The following is a 25,520-nucleotide window of genomic DNA, read 5'->3' as shown; positions in this document are numbered from 1 at the left end:
CGGGAGATTGTGTCATCTGTAGTGGTATATGATAATATCATAACTAGGTTCTCATTAGTTATTAAAAATAATACAGAATGGTACAGATACGTGGAAAATCAATAAATTCCAAAGTGTAGGGTATCAGCCATTTCCTTCAATAAAAGACCCTGTAACAGTCTTACATTCCCTCTCTCACCCTCTTAAAACAGTTTTGTGGGGTAGGAACAAAATGCCTAGCACAGTGTTTGACTCAGTGATCGATACACTTTGAAGGGGACTTCCACCAGTTCACATGTACTTGCTATGTATTTGCATTTGCCTTTATGCTGAGGTACAGGCTATCAGGAAAACAGCCAGAAAGGGAGGTGTGGAGGAATGGTCTGTGCTCCATGCCCTATCTCCTGAGTCTGGAAGGTGGTTTCTGTATAAATGCTGTCAGCAGGCATGTTGTCATTCTTCTGTGCAAAAGCAGAAAAGGATTTCTCCTGTCTTCCTCTCCCATTAAGCTGGAGTGAACTTGTTTTCAGCCGTCAGCAATACACCGAGGCACACATACCTACAAAGTGTCTGTGTGTTTTTGAGCTTCTACCTACAAGTTCATGGCCTGTGCTCTTAGCCTTCACTCTTCTGAGAAAGATATAGCCCCCACAGGGCCTGAGTGATAGGAATAAAGACAAGCTCACTCAGCAGTGTCCTTGCACTCCCTCCATCAACATGAAGCAGCTCATACATCACAGCAAGCAATGGCAATGAACAGAGAATGAACATCTCCTCAGCATCTCAGTTGGTGCCATGCACTGAGGAAGGGTGTGAGGCTGCAGCTTGAGCAGGATCACATGAACGAGGATTATCTGTAGTTCACTGCTGCATGAAAACCTGGCATTATCTCAATAGATATGGCAAGGATTTTCATATTGCAGATTATTCTTTAATCGAAATGCCAAGTTCTTGTCCACCTCTGTCTCCTGGGAATGATGAGAATGCCCGTAAAAAGCAATATATTGATATTCCTGGAGACCAGATGTTTCTCACTTACTCCAAGTACAGCATGATCAATCTTATCTCACAAACATAAATCTTACTAGGCCATCCATAATAATTGCCTTCACTCTCCTCCAATTCCCGTCCTACAAGGCTGCTGAATACAAAATTTTGCAGTGCACATTTTGGAGGAGCATTTCACCACTGGAAATGAGAAGGTAGTCCTCAATTCCTCCTGGACTGGTCAGACATTAAAATTTTTTAACTCCTGCCATCATGATCTCCATTCAAAATGGCAGCTTCAAAGACCAAGTTTTATATTTGTCCTGGTTTTGGCTGGGATAGAGTTAATTTTCTTCCTAGAAGCTGGTACAGTGCTATGTTTTGGATCTAGTGTGGGACTAATGTTGATAACACACGGATGTTTTAGTTGTTGCTAAGTAGTGCTTCTCCTAAATTAAGGATTTTTCTGTTTCCCATGCTTTGCCAGTGAGGAGGTGTACCAGAAGCTGGGAGGGGGCATGGCCAGGAGAGCTGACCCCAACTAGCCAAAGGGCTATTCCATACCATAGAGCGTCATACTCAGTGCATAACCTGGGGGAGTTGGCTGGGAGGGGCAGATCGCTGCTCGGGCATCGGTCAGTGGGTGGTGAGCAACTGCACTGTGCATCACTTCTCTTTTCTTGGGGTTTATTTCTCTCCCTTTGTTATGTTCCTTTTAATTACTGTTATTACTATTATTATTATATTTGTTGTTGTTATTATTATTTTTAAATTTTTGTTATTAAATTGTTCTTATCTCAACCCATGAGTTTTACTTTTTTTTCCAATTCTCCCCAGCCCACTATGCAAGGGGAGGAGTGAGCGAGCAGCTGCATGGTGCTTAGTTGCTGGCTGGGGTTAAGCCATGACAATATTCTAATATTACTGGTTTTAAAGCTCATTAAGTCAAAATTTCAATTTTGTACATTCAGGTACTTTTAATAGAGAAATTTGAAGATCTTTTCCCTTTCTGCCTCTCCTTTCAAGGTTTATAATTTTGTGAGTGTTTTAATACAGTCATAAATGTATGGTATTACAGACTATTAAAAGAAAATATAATTTAGCTTCTATTTTACTTAGAAATGGGCTGATCTTCAAAAGGTTTTAAACTGTGACACAGGAGATTTGTTTTCAGTTCCTGCTAGAGCAGCTTTCTGCATTATACTAGGCAAGCCCTTTGACTGCTCTATCCCTCTCCTATTTGTCTAAGTAAGTCCCTTCTCTATTAAATTGTCTTAGCTATGTCCTATCACAATGCCTAGCTCTTTCCTCTCTGTGACCCCACACTCAGGAACACACAAACTTGTACAATACCTAACAGCAAGCTCAAAAACCTGGCAGAAACACAAAGCATGTATCCTTATCCTTACCCTTCACCATTCCCTTGACTTCTCTGTACAAAACATACCTTGACATGAACAGACTAAGCACACCTGCCTTGTTTTAATAAGGAGACTATTGTACCATTTCTTATAAAAATAAGTTGTCTTGAACAGATGTAACACAAGCAGATGCAAGATTACAGGAAATCTTTCCCACTGATCTGTTAGATGTGAAAAAAGGAAGCTCCCCACTTTGCACGTTAGTCTGCACAGATGTGCTCATGTTCTCTCATCCAGCCTTGTTGATTTTAAAGAGACTCCTTGCATGGGCAGGGTCTGCCCACACAGATTTCGCTAGAGCATCAAGAGCCAAATTCATGGAGAAATCCAAAAATCAGATTCTTGCAAACTGCAAGAAAAAAGCATGGTTGAGGGGAAGAGGTTGAAATGAGGAATGTAGAAGAGTTCCCACATTCATTTCTTGCATACGGATGAAAATTAAAGAATTTCTTTCACTTGGGATTACTGTTAAATACATACAACTGCTCTGACTATTCAATTACTGTGCAAGGAACTACTGGAACTGAAAAAAAAAAAAAAAAAGGCTTAACAGAAGCTTATGAAAAATGATTTTCCTCTAAGAGAAAAGCTCTGAGATAAAACCATTTTTCTGTAGGTAGCTGCAGAAGCTATTAAGACCACGAACTACAGAGTTACCAAGCTTCATCCCTATGACCTGAACATGCCCTGGCACAGGTCACTGAAGCTTTTGAGGGAGGTTGGGATAGTTGGTTTGTTCCCCCGGGGCAGCTTCAGATGCCAGCCTGAGGCCCTGGGGGCTTGAGCATCTGCTAGTAAACCTTGATGGTCTCTAGCAGACAGTGACTCAGAGGTTTTGTCTGGGAAAAGGAGCAGAGTATGGCTTTATGCTTTGGAATTGCATACACTGGCCAAATGGTTTCCTTAACTGCGCCTGTATGGGGCTGACACTAGGCAGACCAGTGTTGTACCACATATGCTTTTGTCTTACAGCCAGCTCAGTCCCACCAGCTCATTTTCTGAGTATACATTATATCTCAACATCCATGTGTTTAACCACTGGCACTACCTTGGTGTATAAACATGAATTCTCACTAGCAGGAAAGCTGCCAATACAGAATTTATGAACAGAAAAGTGATGTGCAGACTATAAGAGCGTATTTTACATAAATAGCATTGCCAGTACAAGGAGAGCATCTCTTTTCTGACCACTTGCAAACCATGTACAGTAAAACTGGTGAGAAAGAGACAGAAAGGCCACACACACTTCTCCAAACTAGCTGCTGTCATGCCCTCTGTATTTATAGTGTCTTATTTTGGCAACATGGCCTTTCATTTTGCATGATGTATAGGGCTTGAAGGAGTGGACTGGGCATGAATACATATCCACATATAGGGATGTTCTGATTTTTCCCTTCTAAATACCATGCAAGTTATCTTTGTTACAAGTGCATTTGCAAAACTATGCTTCATTTTACCAGATTTACAATATAACAAATGAGATGGTAGTTCTCAGCAGACCACCTTCCAACTGTAAATGAAGCAAAAGCATACTTCAGGTCTGTCTCTTATTAGTGACTGTGCACTTGAAGATGAGTGCCACTTCAACTCACCAGAAAAAAATGGAACTGTGAGACAGTTGCAGGTGGTGGATTTTTTTTCCTGAAATGAGACTTGTCAAGGTATTAAGCAGTACACCTGGTAGCAAATGATTGCTGGATTAGGTCCTAAAAAAGATGCTAATTTTAGAGCATCTTTGTCATGGTTTAAACTGAAGATTACCATGAAACCAGGTGTCCAGAAATACCATCTGGGAGAGAAGAAGGAGGAGGAAAGTGTGCATCAGGTCCAGTTTAAGCCAATAATGTCAGGCTTAATAAGGATGCAGATTAGAGTGAAGGCAGACCTAATGTAAAAAAATATCAGTACTAGTGCTGCATTTATCTAAAGGGAAAGCACTGCAGATTCACAGAAAGGCAGGAAGCTCAACTTTGTAAGTATGCTACTAGCCTAGGGCTTGGGCTAATGCAACTCTTGGCCCATAGGTTTTCTTCATGTGCTTGTACAGGCCAGCTGTGAGCTTGCTCTCTCAAAACCACACCTATACAACACGGATGCTACTTCTCTGTCTTACTGTTTGGGGAAGGGGACAGGGATTTTTGCACACATTGGAACTAATGTCCCAGGGAAAAGGAGCCGGGAGAGCAGTGCCAGCAGGTCTGAGCTTACGTGACTAGGGATGGGGAGAGGAAACTTGCCACCACACTGAACATAAATGACGTGGCTTCCAGGAAAAAGGGGAAGCTTGCCAGAGCTGTATTTAAACAGGTGGTTTAAAAACATCATCTGTGATTTCAACTGCCAGTGCTGAACCATAATGAACTGCTTTTTGGGAGGAGTATATGAAGATGGAAAGCCATTTATGATTCTCTGGGACTATGATAGCAAAGATTGGCCAAGATGCTTTTAGACCTTGTTCTCCACATCAATTGTGTTTTGAGGCTGTGTCACAAAGCTGTGGCACCAGGGAAGGCAGCAATAGTAACACATGTGTTGTCATAGCACCCATCATGGCAAAACTGATGGTCTAAAGATGTAAAAGAGGTAGGATTTGAAGGAGGAAGACACAAATTTTATTAGCCCAAGGGGTACAGTTTTGGGAGGAGCAAAAACCAGACACAACTTCTGAACACCAAAGTCCACAGCACAGGCCACCCTGCTGTGAAAATCATGCAGCAGATCCAGGCTCAGAATGACAAACAAAGAATGCAGTTTTATGGCCACAACAGCAAAATCTAGGACAGCTGGTCAGCACTGCTGATTTGCATCACCAAGGATCTGGTCATTTCTCTAAAAGGACACAACCCAAATTGGTGGAAGTCCTTTGCTTCGGGTACAAGGGCAGTGGACTCTGTAACAGCAGATATTACATCGGGGGATGGGGAGGAGGCTTTATTGAAGCAAATAATCACTTTGCAACAGGTTTAGTAGCTGTGCAGAAAACTGATCTACTAAAATGTATTGTCTCTAATTAGATTATCAGACTCTCACATGTTTATTCTATGAAAGCTTCCATCATTTTGATTATTAAGGGTCATGTGTCAGAGGATGGTTCAGGTGAGAAGCGTATTTCAGGCAGAGGAAAGATCAATTCTCCCAGCTGGGGCTAGGAAGGTGTGCTTAAACACAGCTGTGTTTTGAAAAAATAATTAATAAATTGAAAGGTATGAGGTGCCAATTGCCTGCTCCTCTTGCAAGGCTTCATATAAAAGGAAGGGAGGAGGGAATGAAATAACAAAACCCACTACACACTGTTAAGAATTGTGTTGCAAACACTGGAAGTGTTATTAACCTGCTAACCATGAGGGCTTTCATACAAGTGTCTAAGCAGAGGGAACAAAGTAATTTATCTAATTAAAACCCGAAGCTTGACAACTTTTTCTTTTCTTGAAAGTCATGAGCACTCACAGCACCTCATACTCAGTTTCGGTAGCTAAATTGCCTCAGGAAATAAAAAGCTTTAAAAAAGTCACAGGCAGGATAGCTTTGAAATTTCAAGCTGCCCCTATAAAATAAGAACAAAGCAGATATAAAGCATCACAGCTTTGCAGCTTTTAATCTGTTTTTTTCACTTCAACTGGCATAATGTTCATCTCTCCTTCTTTGTACAATCCTCTAAAATCCTGAACTGTATGACATGGAAGTTTATGTTTCTTCAGGCCTGTTCTCTTATAAAAGCTTCTAGCATTGCCCTGTAAGGTTGACTGACGCTTCGCATTATAGGACACAGTTGCTTCTGGCTTTGCCAAACGTTATCCGTTTGGAGTAATACTGCTTCTGCTGAATGTTTGCCTCAGGCTGATTATCTTTATTAAAAAAACCCACAAACCAAAACCAGTCAAAATGGTTCAGCTGTTTCTAAATAAAATACTAGAAAAAAAATACTGGTTTGGGCATTAGGGGAGTTACTTTTTTCTTTGAAATGTTAAGGTGACTTGCTATTTTGAAAGAGAAAATTGAAGTTTGGCAGAGATGGCTTCTGAGTCAGGCGAAGAAAAGAACCTGGCCAGGTTTCAGACATAAAGAAAATACCATTTCAGAAATTCAGATTGCTACAAATTACACTCCTGACTGAGCGTGCAGTGCCCCAGCGTACAGCCATGCTGCCTGAGTGCCGTCCTCCCAGAGGATTACCCGGGCAAAACTGGTCTCTCCCGCAAGCCCATCCCGGTGCGGAGGCAAGCGGTGGAGCCGAGCCCGGGTGCGCGCCTCTCCCGGGGGTGGGTGGCCCATGTCCCGGGAGCTGGGAAGAGGGAGCCAGCTGGTCCAAATGCTGCCAACCAACCGGCTTAGGTGGGAAGCGGAGGAGTGCACGAAAATAAGGAGTGAAGAGAGGGCTAGGAAAGACAATCCATGGTTCAGAGCAACAGAGAGAACTAGACTGTACAGGGCTGTACAGGCCTAGGCTAGAAACAGCGGTAGATCTACGTGGCTGCGGTCATTTGGAGGAGGGAGGGGAAGGATGTTAGACCAGAAACTGCACTGAGACTGGGGCTAATGGTAATGAGAATGAGAGATTAGGACCCAACCAAGTCACTGGGTTTCTGTTGCTCATAATTTAACTGATCTTGGATGGATTTTCAGGGATGGTGAAGGATGTGCCAACTCCTGATAAATCTCACTTCCCTGCTCCAGAATCTGGGTTTGCTGCAGCTGGCCAAAATGCCTGCAGCATCCTCATGGAGTATGGTTTGGGTTTGTTTCTGCTACATTATCAACAGGTTTATTGTGATCCTAAAAGATAATGCTTTGAAAGCACATTAAGACTCCACAGCTATATCCCTCCATTTCAAGGTCTACCGACCATTCTCTTGTTTATGTTCATATGGTAAATTATTAGAGGCAAGGGCTGTCTTAGATTATTTGTTGAGAGCTAAATACGAAAAGTCCAACCTCTTGATTTCTAGGTGCTACAGTAATAAAAACTCTTAGGAATGCACCTATTTTTCTTGCCATAATGCTAATTTCAAAGGAGTGGCAACAAGGCCACAATGACAGCCCCTTCTGAGCACTGATCACCGTAAAGTTTTATTGCATCATGAATTGTAGCTCAATTTTTCCGTCTTCCAGCACCGCTTTCAGGCACGATATGCCCAATATGCCCACGTAGAAATTCCATGCACCACTTGTACTTTAGTTTGCTTTGCCTTTTTAAGACGTTTTTTCACCCTTCACTTTAACAGCACAACCGACCACAAAGCTTGCATTGGAGAAGACAATGAATCACTTTTCCAACCCCATATCAACTGTTCTGTAACTACACTTCTCACCCCACAAAACCTTTTTATATGTTACTTCTTAAACAGACAAACGGCTCATTCATGCATGATGGCATGAGGTCAGCTGAATGCTCTTGATCTGATGGTGGAGAAATGTGATTATTCTTGGAACTGTTTCTGTGAACTCCTTCATTTGAGCCACAGCACAAAGTTTTGCTGACGACTGATCAAATAATTTATTGCAGCAAGCCCAGCCCATTAACACTATTGTTCTCCATCGCTGAGAGTGAGGACCCTTTAATGTTACATTAATATACAATAGTTTCACTGCAGATAACCTACTATATAGCAAGTCCTTAATTTTTGCAATGCAAAAGAATTCCCCTTCAAGTTATGATGATTAGTGAAAAAAAAAAAGCCATACAACTCAGTTAAAAAAAAAAAAAAAAAAAAAAAGCATGGTCATGCACACAATCTGAAGTTGTATGGTTGACATATGACGATTTCTGCCAGGAATGAAGTGTGTTTCACTGTAGCTTGGTTTCAAGTGCCTTTGGTTTCGTCATCCCTAAAACCTCTGATATTTTCATGGGAAAAAGAAGTATGTTACCTTTAGAAGCCATATCATCGTGCTAGAAACCCTGAGACCACCTAACTAGCAGCGTATTTTGTCCCAATTCCATTTATACTATGATTTTTTGACACTGTATTGTACTTTCTTTGAACAACTTCACGTAATATGACCTTCCTGTCACTGTTTGTTCCCTTCAGAGCATTTCAAGTTTTAATAAAGACATATTTCAACAAAATGCATCAGATAGATAGAAGCTTGAGGGTACAAATGTTTTAAGGACAGAACAGATTAAAAAAAAAAACAAAACCAAACCACACTGCATGACTGGAATAGATAGAAAAAGGAATAATATTTCAAATTTTCATAACAGAGCTAGATAGCACAATTCCCAGATATCTTTGGGCAATATCTCAACTTGAAGAAGATGCTGCTCCCCAGCCAAACACTTCCAGGAAGCTAAAATTAAAGAGGCTACTGATTTATTTTTCTACAAAGGCTCATGTGGAATAAAAACTATTATGCTCCAATCTGCACAAAGAAGCATGTGGGCTCAGACATCCATCTCTGTTGTTCTCGTGTACCATGTGTTACAATGCTCTGCCAAATTTCACACCTTCCACATATCCATCAGACAAAGATTATCTTCTAGGTGACAGTCTAGCCTCTAAACTGTTGAGAACTGTTGAGAACATTAAGAACCAGTAATTTGCCTAAATCCTTCATAAATATCTTGAACTAATCTTAAGTAAGAAAATTCAGTCCTTTCAAATCCTCCTGATGCCATTCATAACCAAGAATTCAAGTCCTGAGGAGGGATGATATACAAGATAGCCAAAGTAATTTAGTAAGATTATCCTGGTGCCTCCTTTATGAACTCTTGTCTTTCAATAACTTCATTAATACTGTCTTGAGTTGTCATCCCTGTAAACAAGCTATTTTTCAGCAATAAATGCAGTAGATTATTTATTGGCTGGTCTCCAAATTTACTTTCGCCTTCATTTATTTTTAAAAGCAGCGCTTCAGCATGCTAATGTAAAGAAAAAAAAGTATCTCCCTCCCTCCCTCCCTCCCTCCTTCCCCTTGTGCCCCATCAATTGTGACCACAACTTTGGATCTTCTTAGGTCATTTCTAAAGTCAGGTAATGGTGAACTCTAGTCACCAGCTAGGAGAGATGACACAGGCTCCCCAGCCAGGTGCAAGGCTTTGCTTCTGTTGGTTATACTCTGTAAGAAAAGGTCTACCAGACAGTCACTTTCAACCCCATAAAAATGTCTTAATTGAGCTTTACCTCCTCCTGGCCAAGCGTCTGGGTAATTCATCACATATATAGTTTCTGGTGAAACATACACGTCTCATTACAAAGATTTTGTTAGGATTTTCTTAAACCATTTAGAGGTTTTGGTTATAAATATGTACAAGCAGATCGAAGTGACAGTTTGCCAGACCCATGAATGAGACCATGCATTAGCTCTTCTATTCTTGTGCTACAGTCATCTGGTATAAGGTTTCCAAGAGGGATATTATTAACAACTACTACCCAAACCCCAAATATTTTGTGGTCCTGCAGTGTTATACAATAGTACCTTTATGTCAGGGGCACATACTGTGTTTTCACTATGCATAACTAAGTGAGCTATTTGAAACAACCAACCTTCTGCCTTGCAACTTCCCCCACTGCTGAATGCTAGCGAGGGTAACAACTCAGGAGATGTTTGCTTTTGTCTCAGTGCTCTCTGTTTTTCCTCATAATCAAAACATCCTCATTCCTTTATCTATATGAGATTAACCAGAGCATGAGTTTTTCCTGCAAAACTATGGGGGTTTAATCCCACCAATCACCTTCCTCCACCTAATAGTTGGCATTTATTTTTACATATGAACTGTAAAACAAGTTTCACTACACATAACATTGCTCCATTCCATCCATGAGAAAATATTTATGACTCCCAAGACAACTGCGCACAGTTTACTCACTTATGTACTCTGTTAAAATAAAGATATATATGTCCAATAATATTTGTTACATCCTCTTTAGGGATGGTCCATAGGGAACCAAAGACAGGAGATAATTGTTAAAATGAAGATTTTCTCTACCTGAGAAAAAAATCAAAGAATGCTACTCCTTTCCTACAATTTTCAGACCCTTCCACAAAATCTTCATGACTATGCAATTGGCACTAGCCCAGTAAGATCATCAACCAATTATCTTAAATCACAATTTTTTTTTTTTTTTTTTTTTTTTTTTATACTTACTCAAATCTGGTTGCTAATATGGTGAGACCAATTCAAGTTGGTGTTTTAGAAAAAAAGGAGCACTTCCTCAGCAAAGACCACCCAGTTCCTGAAATATTTCACATACAGTTTAGTTCCTCTTGCATTATAATTAGTATGTGAGTTGTGGCACAACAATGAAGGGATTTAATCAGTTTTCCATTCCTGCAATTCTTCTTTAGAAGATCTTACCCGGGTATGAGTTTTGGAAAAATCTCTGACCCACTCTCTGTCTACATGCGGTAGCAACTCTAGGACCCCTCTGTGTAAAACAGTCTCCAGGTTTTGTACCATCCAGTTAGGTATTAAGGGCACTGGTTAGCAACCATCTGGATTGAATTCAAAGAATGACCCTCTTCGGTGAACTTAAGTAGACTGACAGTAGTCTTAAAAATCAGTGATTACCTTCTGCCAGATCTTTTAAGAGTATTCCATGGGACAGATTTATTAACACTGATTTATACCTACTCCAGCCATGATCAGGTAACATGATGGTACAGAGTATTAATGACAGTGATGCTTCAACTTCATCAGAGGGAAATTTATAGAGATGACCAGTGCAAATACATATTGGGAATTACGCTTCTGGATTAGAATAAAGTTCTGAAGCTTCCATAACTTGACTATTTATGGAGATACTGTGTTTAAATGGGAGAACTATATTTAAACTGAATACTATATTTAAACTGAAAATACATAGATCACACTGTACTATGATGAGTGTGCTAAGTGAGCTGCAGGAGGCAATAAAAAAGGTAGCAGCAATGCTGGAGGTAACCCCTTAGATCACTTTGCTTAAAAAAAAACATGGGACCAAGGTCTACTCTGCTAGGGGCAGAAGTCCCTCTCACAGCTGCAGGCATACTTTCTGTGAACAGATCATGAATCCTGTGGTAGAGGAGGATGTACCCAAGTGTGTGAGCTCAGCCACAGATGCCAGGCCTTCACAGCATTCATGTCTGTAAATAAAGGGAATGTCGCCAGGAGAAACACAACATCAGCAGCCCTGCAGCCACACCTCACCCAACAGGTGCAAAATGTCCCTGCTGGCAGCCACGTAAGTGTAAATTATATGCTGGCTTGTGTAGACAGCCCATTTCTGGCATCCAAGGACATGTCCAAATCCCGTCTCCATTCCAAAGGAGTTGGTGGAGAAGAAAGGGAACGGTTGCATTAGCTTTGCTGCTGCAGAAAGGAGGGCAACTGCGTTCTTGCTTTCGCTGTGCTGAGCATGGGCCAGGACCGTGACTCTTGGCTAGTGCAATCCTGAGAGCGAACACAACATCGGGACAGCTGCTTTTGGCTCCTGCTGTTCAAACAGGTCCTGCAGTCGAGGAGCTCTGTGTTCTGGCAGAGGAAGGGACAGGCTGGGCAGCAGAGAGGCGGGGGACCTCCTCCCCACTCCAGGCAAACACACCTCCCTCCTCCAGTGCTGAGGAGAGAGCTACAGGGCCACAAGAGCTTGTGGCATAAATTCAGCTAAATCACTTAATTCCTTCCTCTTTCCTTCCTCTCCCTTTTCTTCTCCAAATGCTTTAACAGCTATAATTAGGGCAGTGCCAGTGGGAAGTGGAAGGCTTAACATCTTAACATCATCCTAACGTAGGCCAAGTGCTATTACTTCCATGCCACAAACCCATACAAGAATAGCAGCCCAGGGTTAAAAAAAGAGTCACAAGATTAAGTAAATGCTCTAAAAACATTATTCTAAAACCTATATAGAATAGCCTAATACTCAGGGAGTTTACACTTCCCTCTTCTCTGGCACAGCCCTGCCATATAAACTAGTGACATCCCTGTACTAGAGGATGGGCCAGCTGAGTTAAAGATATTTTTTTAGAAGTGATGATTTACTACTGTCTCCACTCATCCAGTGATCACCTTTCATGCAGCAAGATTTGTGTCACATCTTTTTTAATTATCACTTTGATCATTAAGATTCCTGAATGAAAAGTGAAGGCAGACATTCACAAATAGCAGATTCGCAGTAATGCAGTCTATGGAAAAAAAAAATATAAAGTCTTTTAACGATACTGTATTCTCCTGCAGCTTTTAATAAATGTAACTGCTTAAAGTAACTAGCAAAGTACATAGTGTAAAATATAAGCAAAGAATATAAAGTATATAATTAGTGCACTAAATGTATACCGGTGTTAATATTACTGTCTCTGAAATAGAACCTCTGTATTGACTTGTGTCTATGTCTTCACCTCATTTTTTTCCCCCTTCTGTTGTTTCCTCCTGGATACCCTACGATTCCCTGTGCTAGCAGGAGTGTAACTCACCTGCTCTGATACCTCCTCCCTTTCCCTGCCATGCTGGCAGCACCACCCTCTCTCTCAAGCTTAAAAGTTTTTAACCCTCTTTCCCTCATCTCACACAAAAAGGGTCACAATGAGGCAATATAATCTATTTGGCTTTCTGTTCCAGTCTGTACCAGTAAGAATCCTGGAACCCGAAGCTTGGACTAGAAAGCATGTTTTCTATTGTCCACTCTGCCTTTGGCCACCGAACGGACTGAAAACACTGCTGTTGTGAGGATCTTCAGAAGCATAGCGTTCACCTGCATCTCCAGAGATGCAGATGGATGAGTTGATTCTTCTGTTCTTATTTTACACATAAATTTGCCAGTTTGTAAAATAGCTGTAGGAGAGCCTGTGGTTTAAACCAGGCCCGTTTGCTTAGGGCCAGGGGCATAACTGTGACACCCCTCCATGCCCTGAGGGCTGCAGGACACACAGGCTGCAGACTCTTTTCACACAATTTGCCCAAGAAACTGTGTCAGTTAGTGCTGAAAAATCCCAGCTTTTTGCTGTGCCTAGAACACGATGGCTGGCCAGCACTTCATGCAACACAGTGTTTCATCAACACTGCCAAAAATGCAGCTTGGATTACAGCTTGTGGAGCAGTAGTTTTAAGCGTAGTGCCTGACCCTTTTCTTTAGCCACAACAAAATGAACAGAGCTCCCTTAGAAAGAGGATAGAAAATATATTTGTAAGCATAATAATCAGCTCGTCCTCCCCTTCCCCCCGCCACTCCTGCAAACACAGCCTGACTGTGAAGTCTGTCATGAAACCCACATGTGCTGCATTCTGGGAAGGGAGTGATGGGAGAACATCCTTTTCATTTCCTAAATTAAAAGCAGTGATTGAATTAGCCCCCCTCAGCATCACCGCTGCCCCGCGTAGCGTGTGACCGAGCTGGATGCATCTAAACAATAGGCCCATACAGATGAGGCACAATAATTCTCTGGATGACTTGGGATCTGTCTTCTCGGCACCTGCTGCAGCTGAAGCCCCCATCTGTGCTCCCCGGAGAGCTACGGCATGTTAGTACTTAATGTGCTCGGTGTCACTGTGCTTCCTGAGCTCTTGGTTTATACCAGTGAAAGAGAATTTGGGGACGAGAGGGTTGGAGGGGAAAGAGGCTCACAAAAGTGAGCACACACAAAGAGCGTGAGTTTTAATTAGAAAACAGGTCTGGGGGCACTGACACTGTGGGCAAACACTTAGTGCAGTGCAGAAGTAATTAGGTGCACAAATCTCTGTTGTTAACTCTTCAACATCTATTATCCCTGGTGCTGCACACACAAAAAAAGCAGATCTAGTGTGTGAAAGGGGCTGGAATGCTTCATTTTCACTTTTTATTCAGGCGGATCCGTGACAAGGAGGGAAGGAGAACTGGGAGGACACAACACTGGGCAGCCAGAGTATGCGTCCCCCTTCACCCTCCCTGCCCCACTCCCTCTCTCCACTTACCACACAGTCCTCCATGTCAAGTACATTCGTTCACTTCTCCCATACTATGAGCTGATTTTGTCACGGGCCTGTCACATGTTTTGTTCTGTTTTTCCTCCACTGCCTCACTTTATTTCTAGAAGTTTCATCACTCTCATTCATTACTGTAAATGTACGCTCAGGTTTTGCTGACAGGTAGGAGGACAATGTCTTTATTCAATCTCTCTATATATTCAGCTTGCTTGCAGATCTGGCCCAAATGTGAGGTGACCACTCTGCACTGGATATGCAAAGAAACATAAGAAACTCAGAAGCTTCTCTTTGGTACCCATTATTTCCTGACACTTTTTTAAAAAAAACCCTTTCCTAATATTTCCATCTCAGGGACTCTCAACAGCTGTACAAAGCAACTGAGAGTCATTCTAGTTACATTAAAACTTGAAATTGAGGGTAGCTATGAATATAAGGTATATGCATTTTAAAACTTCCATAGCACTGAGAAATGGTACAGTGCAAATGAAGTTATCAATCACCAGATGTCACATTCTGCCCCCTTATTCGCAGTGAGTAAGCCAAATCCCCAAATTAGGGCCTTTCATATACACTGACAATTCTGCTCTTTATGTTCTGCCAGAATAAATCAGAAGCAAGATCCCTGAAGACATGAGACAATACCAGTTTCCATGAGATCAAACATAAAAGCAAGTGGCATTCTGGAGTCACACGGTTAAATTCCACATCTCCTTGAGTATGTTAGAAATTTTTTTTTCTCTCTGTTTTACTAAAAAGTATATAAAATCACAAAGATTTTTTTCTTGGATTTAGCTAATGGACATTAAGTGCCTGCATCTTCAGGTTGGCACAAAAATGAGTGTCCTGCTTTCTGCCTTCAGCTTGCACTTCAGAAATAAGGATAAAAAAATCTGAATACTCATTCAGGATCTGCTGCTCCACCACCCACTGAAACACATGGAAACTGTTTCTTTCATATCAGTAAGCCCTGACTCAGCTGCTGCTGGACCAAACTTCAGGCACAAGGCTTGGAAATAATTGGGGGTCCCTAAAGCTCACAGAAATTGTCACTGGAAGAGTTGGGAAAAAAGATGAGCAGCCTGGTCTTCCAGTTCCTTGTCTCACCATTGCAGAGCAATAGCTCGGTGTGCATAGCTGAGTGAAACCTCCCATTTACATTGTTCTGCTCTTTGGTTTTAACTTAGTTACGTATTTGGTAAGCTAATTCTCTTTCCTAGGCTGAGAGTGGGGAACCCCTAAAAGAGGTAGGATACTGTCTATGTAAGAACTGACATAAAAAAATCTTTCTCAAAGTGTAGAGATATTCACATAGGTGCTGAGGTGAGTTGATATGCAGTTGCACAATAGGGTAGTTTAAGGTATTTAAGTGTTAGACACAACTATCTCTGCATTGTGGTGACCCTGCACACTGCTGTGATGGCTCTTCCCCTTGGTCACATACTGCAATCCTAGCGCCTGAGCTCACCATCTTCAAATGTAAGTGTGGAAGACAATAACTTCTTCAAACTGTTGGGCTGAGAACTGCTCGCAAATACCTTTCCCAACACAGCAGACATGACAATTAGGATTGAAAGTTTTAACAGAGGCTGTTGCAACATGCTGCAGTGGTTGCTTAATGCTGCCCGGGGAGCACCTTCATCTCGTGTGTGGGGTGTTTTCCCAGCAGGAAATATTCCTTCTTGGTTCACTTGCAGTCTCTATTTCAACACTAGAAAAGCTGAGTTCATGCTATCCATTACATTTTCAAAGCCACTGAACGTTGAGAGAAGTGCTAAGCATACAAGGTGAAACCACAGAAGTGCTTTTTTGGCATTCTTTAACTTAGGAAGAAATGGATATGCTAATTTAAGGTTGTAACCATCTTCAGACTGAATTTCATCCTAGGGAAAATTTATTATTGTTATGTGCCTTTTGGAAATAAATAAAAAAAAAAAAAAAAAAAAAAAGAAAAAATGACCTTCATCAGAAGTAATAGGCAGTCTAACACCATCATTCTGTTAATGGCACACACAGAAGGGAGGTGCCTAGGGACTAGAAAAGAGAAATAGGAAATCTGGACAATTCAGTCAGTCCTTTGCTCTGCTATTGACTTATTATTTGGCCTCAGGCAAGTGCAGGGAAGTTAGTGAAGGAGTTTCTCTGACTCAGCTGTATTTGGGTGAGACTCTTAAAAATCCTTCTCTATGCATGCTCAGTTGACCTCTCTGTAGAACTGAGATACTGAATACTCCCAGAAAGTAATTGATTAAGCTTTGCAGAACACTTCCAAACCCTTTGGCAAGACTACTTGATGATTATTGCACACATTAAGTGATATATATGGATATATCTATATCTATATCTATATCTATATCTATATCTATATCTATATCTATATCTATATCTATATCTATATCTATATCTATATCTATATCTATATCTATATCTATATCTATATCTATATCTATATCTATATCTATATCTATATCTATATCTATATCTATATCTATATCTATATCTATATCTATATCTATATCTATATCTATATCTATATCTATATCTATATCTATATCTATATCTATATCTATATCTATATCTATATCTATATCTATATCTATATCTATATCTATATCTATATCTATATCTATATCTATATCTATATCTATATCTATATCTATATCTATATCTATATCTATATCTATATCTATATCTATATCTATATCTATATCTATATCTATATCTATATCTATATCTATATCTATATCTATATCTATATCTATATCTATATCTATATCTATATCTATATCTATATCTATATCTATATCTATATCTATATCTATATCTATATCTATATCTATATCTATATCTATATCTATATCTATATCTATATCTATATCTATATCTATATCTATATCTATATCTATATCTATATCTATATCTATATCTATATCTATATCTATATCTATATCTATATCTATATCTATATCTATATCTATATCTATATCTATATCTATATCTATATCTATATCTATATCTATATCTATATCTATATCTATATCTATATCTATATCTATATCTATATCTATATCTATATCTATATCTATATCTATATCTATATCTATATCTATATCTATATCTATATCTATATCTATATCTATATCTATATCTATATCTATATCTATATCTATATCTATATCTATATCTATATCTATATCTATATCTATATCTATATCTATATCTATATCTATATCTATATCTATATCTATATCTATATCTATATCTATATATCTATATCTAATCTTCTCTCTCTGATATTTACAGATAAATTATTGATGTTGTTTTTAATGGCATCTACGTTTTTACTAATAAAAAGGAAAACATTTAAGCATACTTTTACCTACCGGACCACTTTTAAGCTACATGACATCAATGTAAAAGACAACTATATCATCTTGCAGTGGGCCAGTTCCATAACCACTTTAAATTGGCTTAATGCAGGCCGTCATCACCAAAAAAAGTAGTTTCATCCTCTCCCCTACCATATCTTCCTGCACACACCCTTGTGCTGGCAGTAATGCCTATGCACTTTGAAATGTGTTTTTATTTTTTTCCTTCCCCTGGACGTTTTTCGGCCAGATCTGTTCCTCTGCATGGTTGTGTGGCTGCATTACAGCAGGAGTGCCTGACATTTAAGGCTCCACAGCAACCCTAAACCAACCTCTATCTCATATGATGGCTTCAGAACTAGGCGAGAGGTTGTGAACCAGAGCCCAGGGGATCTGGAGTCACTGAAATAACACACCAATCATTTCCTAACCCTCCCCTGCTCACTAACTTCTGAGCAGCACCAGGTCTGCCTGCCAGCTCAGTAGCAGCCCAGTCCACATTTCTCTGTGATGTGTGGGAGCTTTCAGCATTACTATGTGAAATCCATCTCTGAGTACAAATACCACATGGAGGAACAGCAACATGAGACTAGCGTAAAAGCTGTCTGTGCTGAGAGCCCAAATACACACACACAAGCCTTAATAATGCAGATTTTTAAAGTAAAATAAAAAAAATCGCTCATTTTGCCAGACAAGCAAAGAAGAACAGTTATCCTGGCAGCATGTATTTTATTTATAGTAACAGGTAATATTTCTGAGGACTGCCAAATACTGAGCAAAACGCAACTGAGAGCAGTGCGACTATTAATAATAAATTTTAACTCTTAGTTGGTTACTTCACTCAGATTCCTTTGCTTCTCCTGTCAAAGCTCAGAGCAAAGCATGCTGACAGTTTCCATAAATAGCAGAGATTTAAATAATTCATCAGCAGGCAAACGGGATGCACATTTATACAGAATGTGAGCATCTCCCTTGCTAGCTCTTAGAGCCCGAGTTAGTTGAATGCATTTCCTTGTAGGCACCAGTCAGCTCCAACATAAAAGAGCAGTACAAGAGCACAGAATCAAAGGGAGTACTTTTGTCTGTGGTTTTACACAAGGGACTAAAACTTTCCTGATTCTTAAAGCTGACAGACAGTCACTAAACTTCTTGCTTGTACAATGCAAATAACTCTATTCCTCACTTGAAGAGCTCTCCTGCATATTGAAGGAATGAATGAAAGGTGCTTAGAAGCAGGAAAAATGGTTTTCAAAGAGGCTTTGGATGCTTAGATACTCTGCTGAGATGTCACTGACGTTCACAAAGTCACCCCTCAAGTGACAACTAACCCTGTAGGTGCGTAATGGTATGCTATAGTAATGCCATATGCTATTTATAATAGCTATCTCTAAGTAAGATAAACTTGGAAATGGAAGATGCACAGCAAAGTGTGGAGTCTCCCAGGCCAATATATTATGCTTCTCCAGAAGGCCAAAAAGAAGCAAAGTGAAATGCCACAGTAACACGTCTAGGCTGCTTTCAAGGCTGAGTTAATGTATTCAGCCATAGCTCAGAGTCGTTAGGCAGCTAGCACACATCTAGGCCCCATCATGAGCCACAAAACACTGTGAAATTGCCGATTTCATCTGCCAGGCTCAAACCAGGGGGTGTGCTCTCCATGCACTGATCCCCCTGCGCTGCCAAGGAGGCGTGCAGAGGACACCGCCGCTGCCTTCCGCCCAGAGACTTAGGGCGTGCAGTCTCTTGGGCTTTGGGAGATATAGGTCAAGTTTTTGAGTCAGAGGGAAGTTTTGAACTGAGGTCTTCTGTATAGGTGAATGCCCTAGCAAACAACCTGTTGGCTACCAGAAGATGCGGTGCTGATTCCTCCTCTGGCCACCTACTGGGTGAAGCTTATTCAGAGAGCAGACTCATGACTTAGGCTCAAGTGGAGGTGGTTGTTTACAGCGAATAAAGGCAAACATATGCTGCAATCTTAATTTGTACAAGGACTGACATTTCCTCTGTAATACAGAGTCAAGCAAAACTGTCTCCACATACAATACCAAGAATAAAAGAAGGTCCCTCTTAAATTAGTGAGCCTAATATGCCAGGATCCAGCATAGCCCTTGAACATATACAAATATCTGTAAGAATCAATGTGACTTTGTTTGCACTTAACATTACCCAAATGCCTCTCAGCATCAGGGACTAAATTTTCCTCTCGCAAACAAATAACACCATAGTAATTAATAGAAACCAAAAGGAAATATAGGCTACAAGATTGGTCATTTCAATGAAATAACCCTACAATCTGAAAGCGAATGCCTGAATATTCAAGAAAAATGAGTTGAGCAGAATGTGCAATTGCATCGGGAAAACCTATTACTTATTCAGTAGCAAATGCATTAAGGATATCATCACAAGAAGCAGCACTGCCAAATATTATTAAGAAGCTGTGCATTGAGTCAGGCTGCTCCTCATAATTTATTAAATGAATGCCTCTTTCTTCATTCCAGTGAAAACTGGCTTCTGAGATTGTGATGTTAAGAATGGTTGGGTAAATTGTTTTCTGCAGGACAGTTTTCAAAACAGTGATAATTTCTATTTACTTCATGCACTGTGGAAACCAGTACCTGATGTTGATGCAGTCTCTATGGGCCTGACCATTGCTCGGCAGGGGAGACTCAAGCTCCAGCTAGAAGCTGGGAGCATTTGTCCTCTGTTGGGTGCTGCAGGAGCTGTAGCCTCCTCCAGAAAAGCCAGCTGACATGCCGGCAGTCTCCTCAACTGCACTGCTAGAGAGCTGAAGGCTGAGGACTCCCAGGGAGCGTCACATCAAAGCCAGGATTGTTCAGCCGCATGGCACAGTCTTAGATCCCCACACAAAGCCTAGAGAATGGAACGGTGTCTCACCCAAACTCACTGCTTATTTTTTCTGATTTTTTTTTAAGGCTATTTGGAACATCTACCATCCAGCAACCTGTCACAGAGCTGGTGCAGGAGTTGCTACAGCTGCTGTAACATGTACTATATGTGGAGTCCCCTCAGCTGGAGGAATCCTTAGGCAGCTGCAACCCACCAAATTTACGTTTCCTTTAGCATCAGGGAGCCTGTGCAAAATAGCGCTTGGGGATCAGAGAACAGGGCTTTCCACAGATGACTTCCTATTATTTCCAGTAAGCATGTACATTTTCAAAAGTTCTGTTATCTGCACAGGAAAGTGCCCCCAGGTCCCCATGGGAGAGGAAGTAAAACCACAGAATGATTTGGGTTGGAAGGGACCTTAAAGCCCATCCAGTTCCAACCCCCCTGCCATGGGCAGGGATACCTTCCGCTAGCCCAGGTTGCCCAAAGCCCCGTCCAACCTGGCCTTGAACCCTGCCAGGGAGGGGGCAGCCACAGCTGCTCTGGGAAACCTGTGCCAGGGTCTTACCAACTCCACCATAAAATGTGTCTTATTTATGTCCAATCTAAATCCATCCCCTTTCAGTTTAAAACCATTGTGCCTTGTCCTGTCAGTACAGGCCTTGGTAAAAAGTCTCTCTCCATCTTCCTTATAAGCCTCCTTTATATATTGAAAGGCCCCAATAAGGTCTCCCCAGAGCCTGCTCTTCTCTAGGCTGAACAACCCCAAATACAAAGCCCTGTGTCGGCAGCTCCCTCTGTCTCTCCCAGCTGATTACAGACTATCTGCTTAGGTTGACTTCTCTGCTGTTCTAGGACAATACTTAAAAAAAAAAAAATAAAATGCAAGACCAAGACAAAAATCAGGAGCACCCTGCAAAAATGTGCAAATCTAGAAGCAGGTAACGTGTCAGTTCGGACCTTTTTAGGAGAGCCATTCTTAATAACACCCTGCTGCTTATGCCCTTTTACAGCATTGTTTGCAGGCAACAGTGAACGCTTCTGGGTCTCAGGAATCATCTGTGCTTTTATTTCAAATAATGTTATTACAGGGATCTGAAATTATAGGTGTCTTGGGAATCCATTCTGTCCAGCCTCAACACAAGTAAATGCATCATCTTTAAAACTTTACTATATACACATATAGTTAATTAATTTGGGGTGGTTTGAGTTTAAAAATCCCTTTGAAAAAAAAGCTAAACCCTGTGGATTTCTCATCTAGATAGCCACACCCAATTTTTGAGCAGTTGTGAAAAATCTGTAGAAACTCAAATCAGGGATTTCACCATTTTGGCTTAACCTGGCCCTATTCCTGTGCAGCATTCCTGATAAGCAGGTCACTTGGATAAATCTTAATGCTTTGGCAGTTCTATAAACAACCACAAGGCAGTCCTCTTGATGGACACCCACAGCTTCCTGAGCTCAGAATAGGATTTCCCTCAGTTGCGGTGGCACACACCCTGCCATTGATCTGTTCACCTCCCTTGGAAGTTACCATGAATGCATCCAGCCACTTCAGCAACAAGTCATTCACTTGAAGGAGGGTACGCTGCAAAGAAGCAGTGGTCTCTTTATTTCCAAGCAGATCTGCTGTTATACCCCAAATTAAGTTAACTAGTGCTTCTGTTGGCTGGCTCAGTGCAGAGGCTGCTGCCTGAGTGGCCTTGAAGATGAACCTGCTTCTCACTCCTCGAGGCACTGCCTCAAACCCAAGCTGAGGACTGTTACCCAGACCGTGATGAAGAAGCCTGCACCACCACTGTATACCTTCCTGGGGTACAAGGGAAATGGCAGTATAGAAGACCTTGTATAAATCCCATAATGAGCAGATACGCACACATTATTCTGTTTTTCCTCCTAGAAAAATTTTTTGCTTTCCCAACACAAAACACAGCACAATAAATTATTAAACCAGAGTTTCAGACAATCACATTATTTCCACATCTTTGCACATCTGAAAATGTGACAATCTGAATTTTCTAAGAGCGAAGATGTATTTTTCTTTTTTTTTGTTCCCCAGCTTCTTCTCCCCAACCCTGTCATCCTTTTTCCAAAGAAGGTCAATTTTTCATGCAAGCTGTACAAGTAACTTGCTCAGTTGTTTTGATTTTCCAATTTTGAGTTTTCATGATGCTGGCACCTGTGGGAAAAGTTCACTGAATCTGGTTAAGAGATAAGAGATCTACCTTGTTATATTGAAAGAGAATAGAAGCTAAGTTTTGTTTTTCCTTTTTTCCACTTTTTAAAAACAGAACAAATTCTCAGTGGAGACCTAAGACTTGAAAATATTACTGCAAAGCAGGGGGAACAGATATAAAGGGATATGTTCTGTATTCTCACTCATCATACATCTTCATTGAGCAGGGTACAAGGCGAGGAAGAGGGAGACGAGGCAAATGTTTTCTTTTGGATTATTTCCTCTAGGAAAATCAGGTTTGGGTTTAAATGAATATTTCTGGAAGCATCCACAAAATGGATGCAGCAGAAATACCACCCTGGATATCTAAAATTGAATTAAAAGAGTCTGCTTTATTTCCTCATTCAAGAAGAGAATAATTTTAAACTGGATGTTATTATCTTTGTCCTGAGAAACTGGAATCTAGTAGAAACGAAAGTCACATTGGCTGTAGGATCTGCTTTTTGACCCCGGGGAAGGAAGAGATTATGCCCGAACTCTCAGACATTAGTTTGTACCTTCAGGTTAAAAGTACCTGCCTAGATAAACATGCTTTCTTGTTTGTCTTCTAACAGGTCACTAGATCAGACCTCTCCCAAGCCTGTGGAGGCCAGTCAAGGGACTCCTCTTGCATCTGAGGTGGTCATCCATACCACATCTTACTCATTGCAGAATGCAAAAGCAGTACTGAGGAGACACTGGGAGAGATGGAGACAAAAGCTGGCATCAAGCAGTAGAACCTACAAAATCACACACAGTTATTATTAGCTTTTTTTTTCTCTTTCTTTTTTTTTTTTTTTTTTTTTTCCACCCCCAAAGGACAACTGGGCTAAGAGACTAAGGACAACCAAAGCTGAAAACCTAGCAAGTGTCTGCATAAGTGTCTGCAAGAAGGGAAATCATCTGAAAGCCTGCTGACAGATTTTGCAGTAGAGTTCTCCGTCTTAGAGGCACAGCACAAGAGATCAGAAGAGGCACAGTGTGATCTGGAGCTGTGGCTGCGGGATTGTTGCAACCTGGATAAAAGGGAAAAGTTCTGAAGTTTTTCTTGTTACAGCTGGCAACAGTTTCATCGAGGGTTCAGCAACCTGCAAGGCTGGTGTGCCAGACCGTTATCTTTCTTTCCCAAATTAACAGGCTGACAAAAGCTCAGTGGGGGACATGCTGCTGGTGTGATGTGCCTCTGTGGAGAACAGCACCTCTCCCTTCTGCCGAGTTTGTCTCTCAGTGGGAGCTGCTGTTTCTTGTGAATGTCTTCCTCAAAATGCCGCAGGTCTCCTGCAAAATCTGCCAGTGCGCAGTCTGGTGACCGTGCTTGAGGTGCCTGCATCCCAGCCTCGGTGACAGTAGAAGGGAACCTCCCCAGACTTCACTGTCACACACCAGTAGGGCTGCTGGATCTGAGTTCAGCAAAGTGGGAAGTGACTTGGGTCTCTATTGTGCCTTCACCTCCTCTGTGTTCATTCTCCCTGTTTCATTCAGCATCCTTTTTTTGGCTTACCCATCTTTCATGATTCAACACAAGTTTTCTTATTCCCAGTGCTTGGTTTTCTCACGTCTGGCAGCCTTGGTGACCTGCAATGTATTTGGCAGCTGGCTCAGCACAGCTTCATGATTTTACGGAGGAAGTTTAATCTAGTCTAGTTTTGAGGGGAAGGTCAGTAGTCCAGTAGCTAGCTGGAATATCACAAAGTACAGTGCCCTGTGTAAAAGCAGCTTGCCTCTGTTTTATCTGAAGTGGGAGAGGTAAAGACTGTAAGTTCATCACAAAAGAAGCAGGGAAGGAGACTTCTGGAAAAGAATTGAGGAAATCATATAGTTTATTTGGGAAACCTGCATAATTGCCTGAAGTGCTGAGAATATTTGCTTTCAAGACTTTTGTGGGTCAGATGTCCTCTACAGAGGCAATTTTAGCTCTGCCAATTGGTCAGAAATGGCTTAAGGAGTCTCATATGGGTTTAACGTTTCCACTTTATTCTCTCTTTAAAGAAGTTCCCAGAACCCTTGCTAGCATAGACCATACAGTGTTTGTCTTTATATACCTTGGGTGGGATGGAGGATGTGTATGTCATGTGGGGTGTATGTCATGTGTCCCATTCCTTACCAACTCACACAATCACAAAATAAACCATATTTCACCTGCCTTTTAACTGTCTTTGGCAACACTTGTTTTTTCATTACCAAACTGTATTACTGGCGTATCTCAGATCATGGTATAATTGCTCAATAAATTAACTTCACCACTTTTCCAAGAGGATCTGGACTGGACATAAACAATTTGTTGAATGCTCAGTTGCCATAAGCTGTTCAAAAAAGTTAAAGTCAGAACAAAAAACCCAACCAAAATAGGCAATATAAGTGAAATTTTCAAAGCAGCCTATGCCTATGCAGATATATTCCTGTTAGTTTTAATGTCCTTAGACTGTTTGTTTTTTTTTTTTTTTTTAATTCCAGAGTATTTTATTTCATTAAGTTTTCTCAGTTTCTCCACATCTTTTAACCTCTGCCTTCCTCCCATGACTACAGGTTTCTCCATGGGTTCTGCCCAACATAGGAGTTTCTTTGGCTATTAAATAAAACTAGGAGCTAGACTGTGACTTGGACCAGCCATAGTATGATACCAGATCAAATGCTACTTGGAGTCTTCTTCAATCACACTGGCAGAGAGAAGGCTACTTCTGTACTGGAGCAAGTGGAGACAGAATGAATGGTCCTCGTTCTGCTTCTCTGACCCAATGTTTTGTGAAAGGAAGGTTATAGCAACAGTACCTTATTAATACAATCTTTGCTCCTCTCCACAGGAAAAAAAAAAAAAAAAAAGAAAAAAAAAA

At 40.9% G+C, this 25,520-nt stretch overlaps 1 protein-coding gene across 1 annotated transcript in view; it reads left to right on the top strand.

Annotated features, from left to right (window-relative positions):
- PSMA2 (proteasome subunit alpha 2) overlaps window positions 1–25,520 on the top strand; it is a 58,483-nt gene that overhangs the window by 13,001 nt on the left and 19,962 nt on the right. Inside the window, exon 2 of the mRNA XM_026843828.1 lies at window positions 20,561–20,626. Coding sequence (XP_026699629.1) covers window positions 20,561–20,626 — 66 coding nt within the window. The remainder of the gene's footprint in view (window positions 1–20,560; window positions 20,627–25,520) is intronic.

Source organism: Athene cunicularia, assembly GCF_003259725.1.
Source record: "Athene cunicularia isolate RWA chromosome 2 unlocalized genomic scaffold, athCun1 chr2_part2, whole genome shotgun sequence".
NCBI lineage: Eukaryota > Metazoa > Chordata > Aves > Strigiformes > Strigidae > Athene > Athene cunicularia.
Note: the sequence above shows the minus strand (reverse complement) of the source record. Positions and strands in the feature narration are given on the sequence as shown.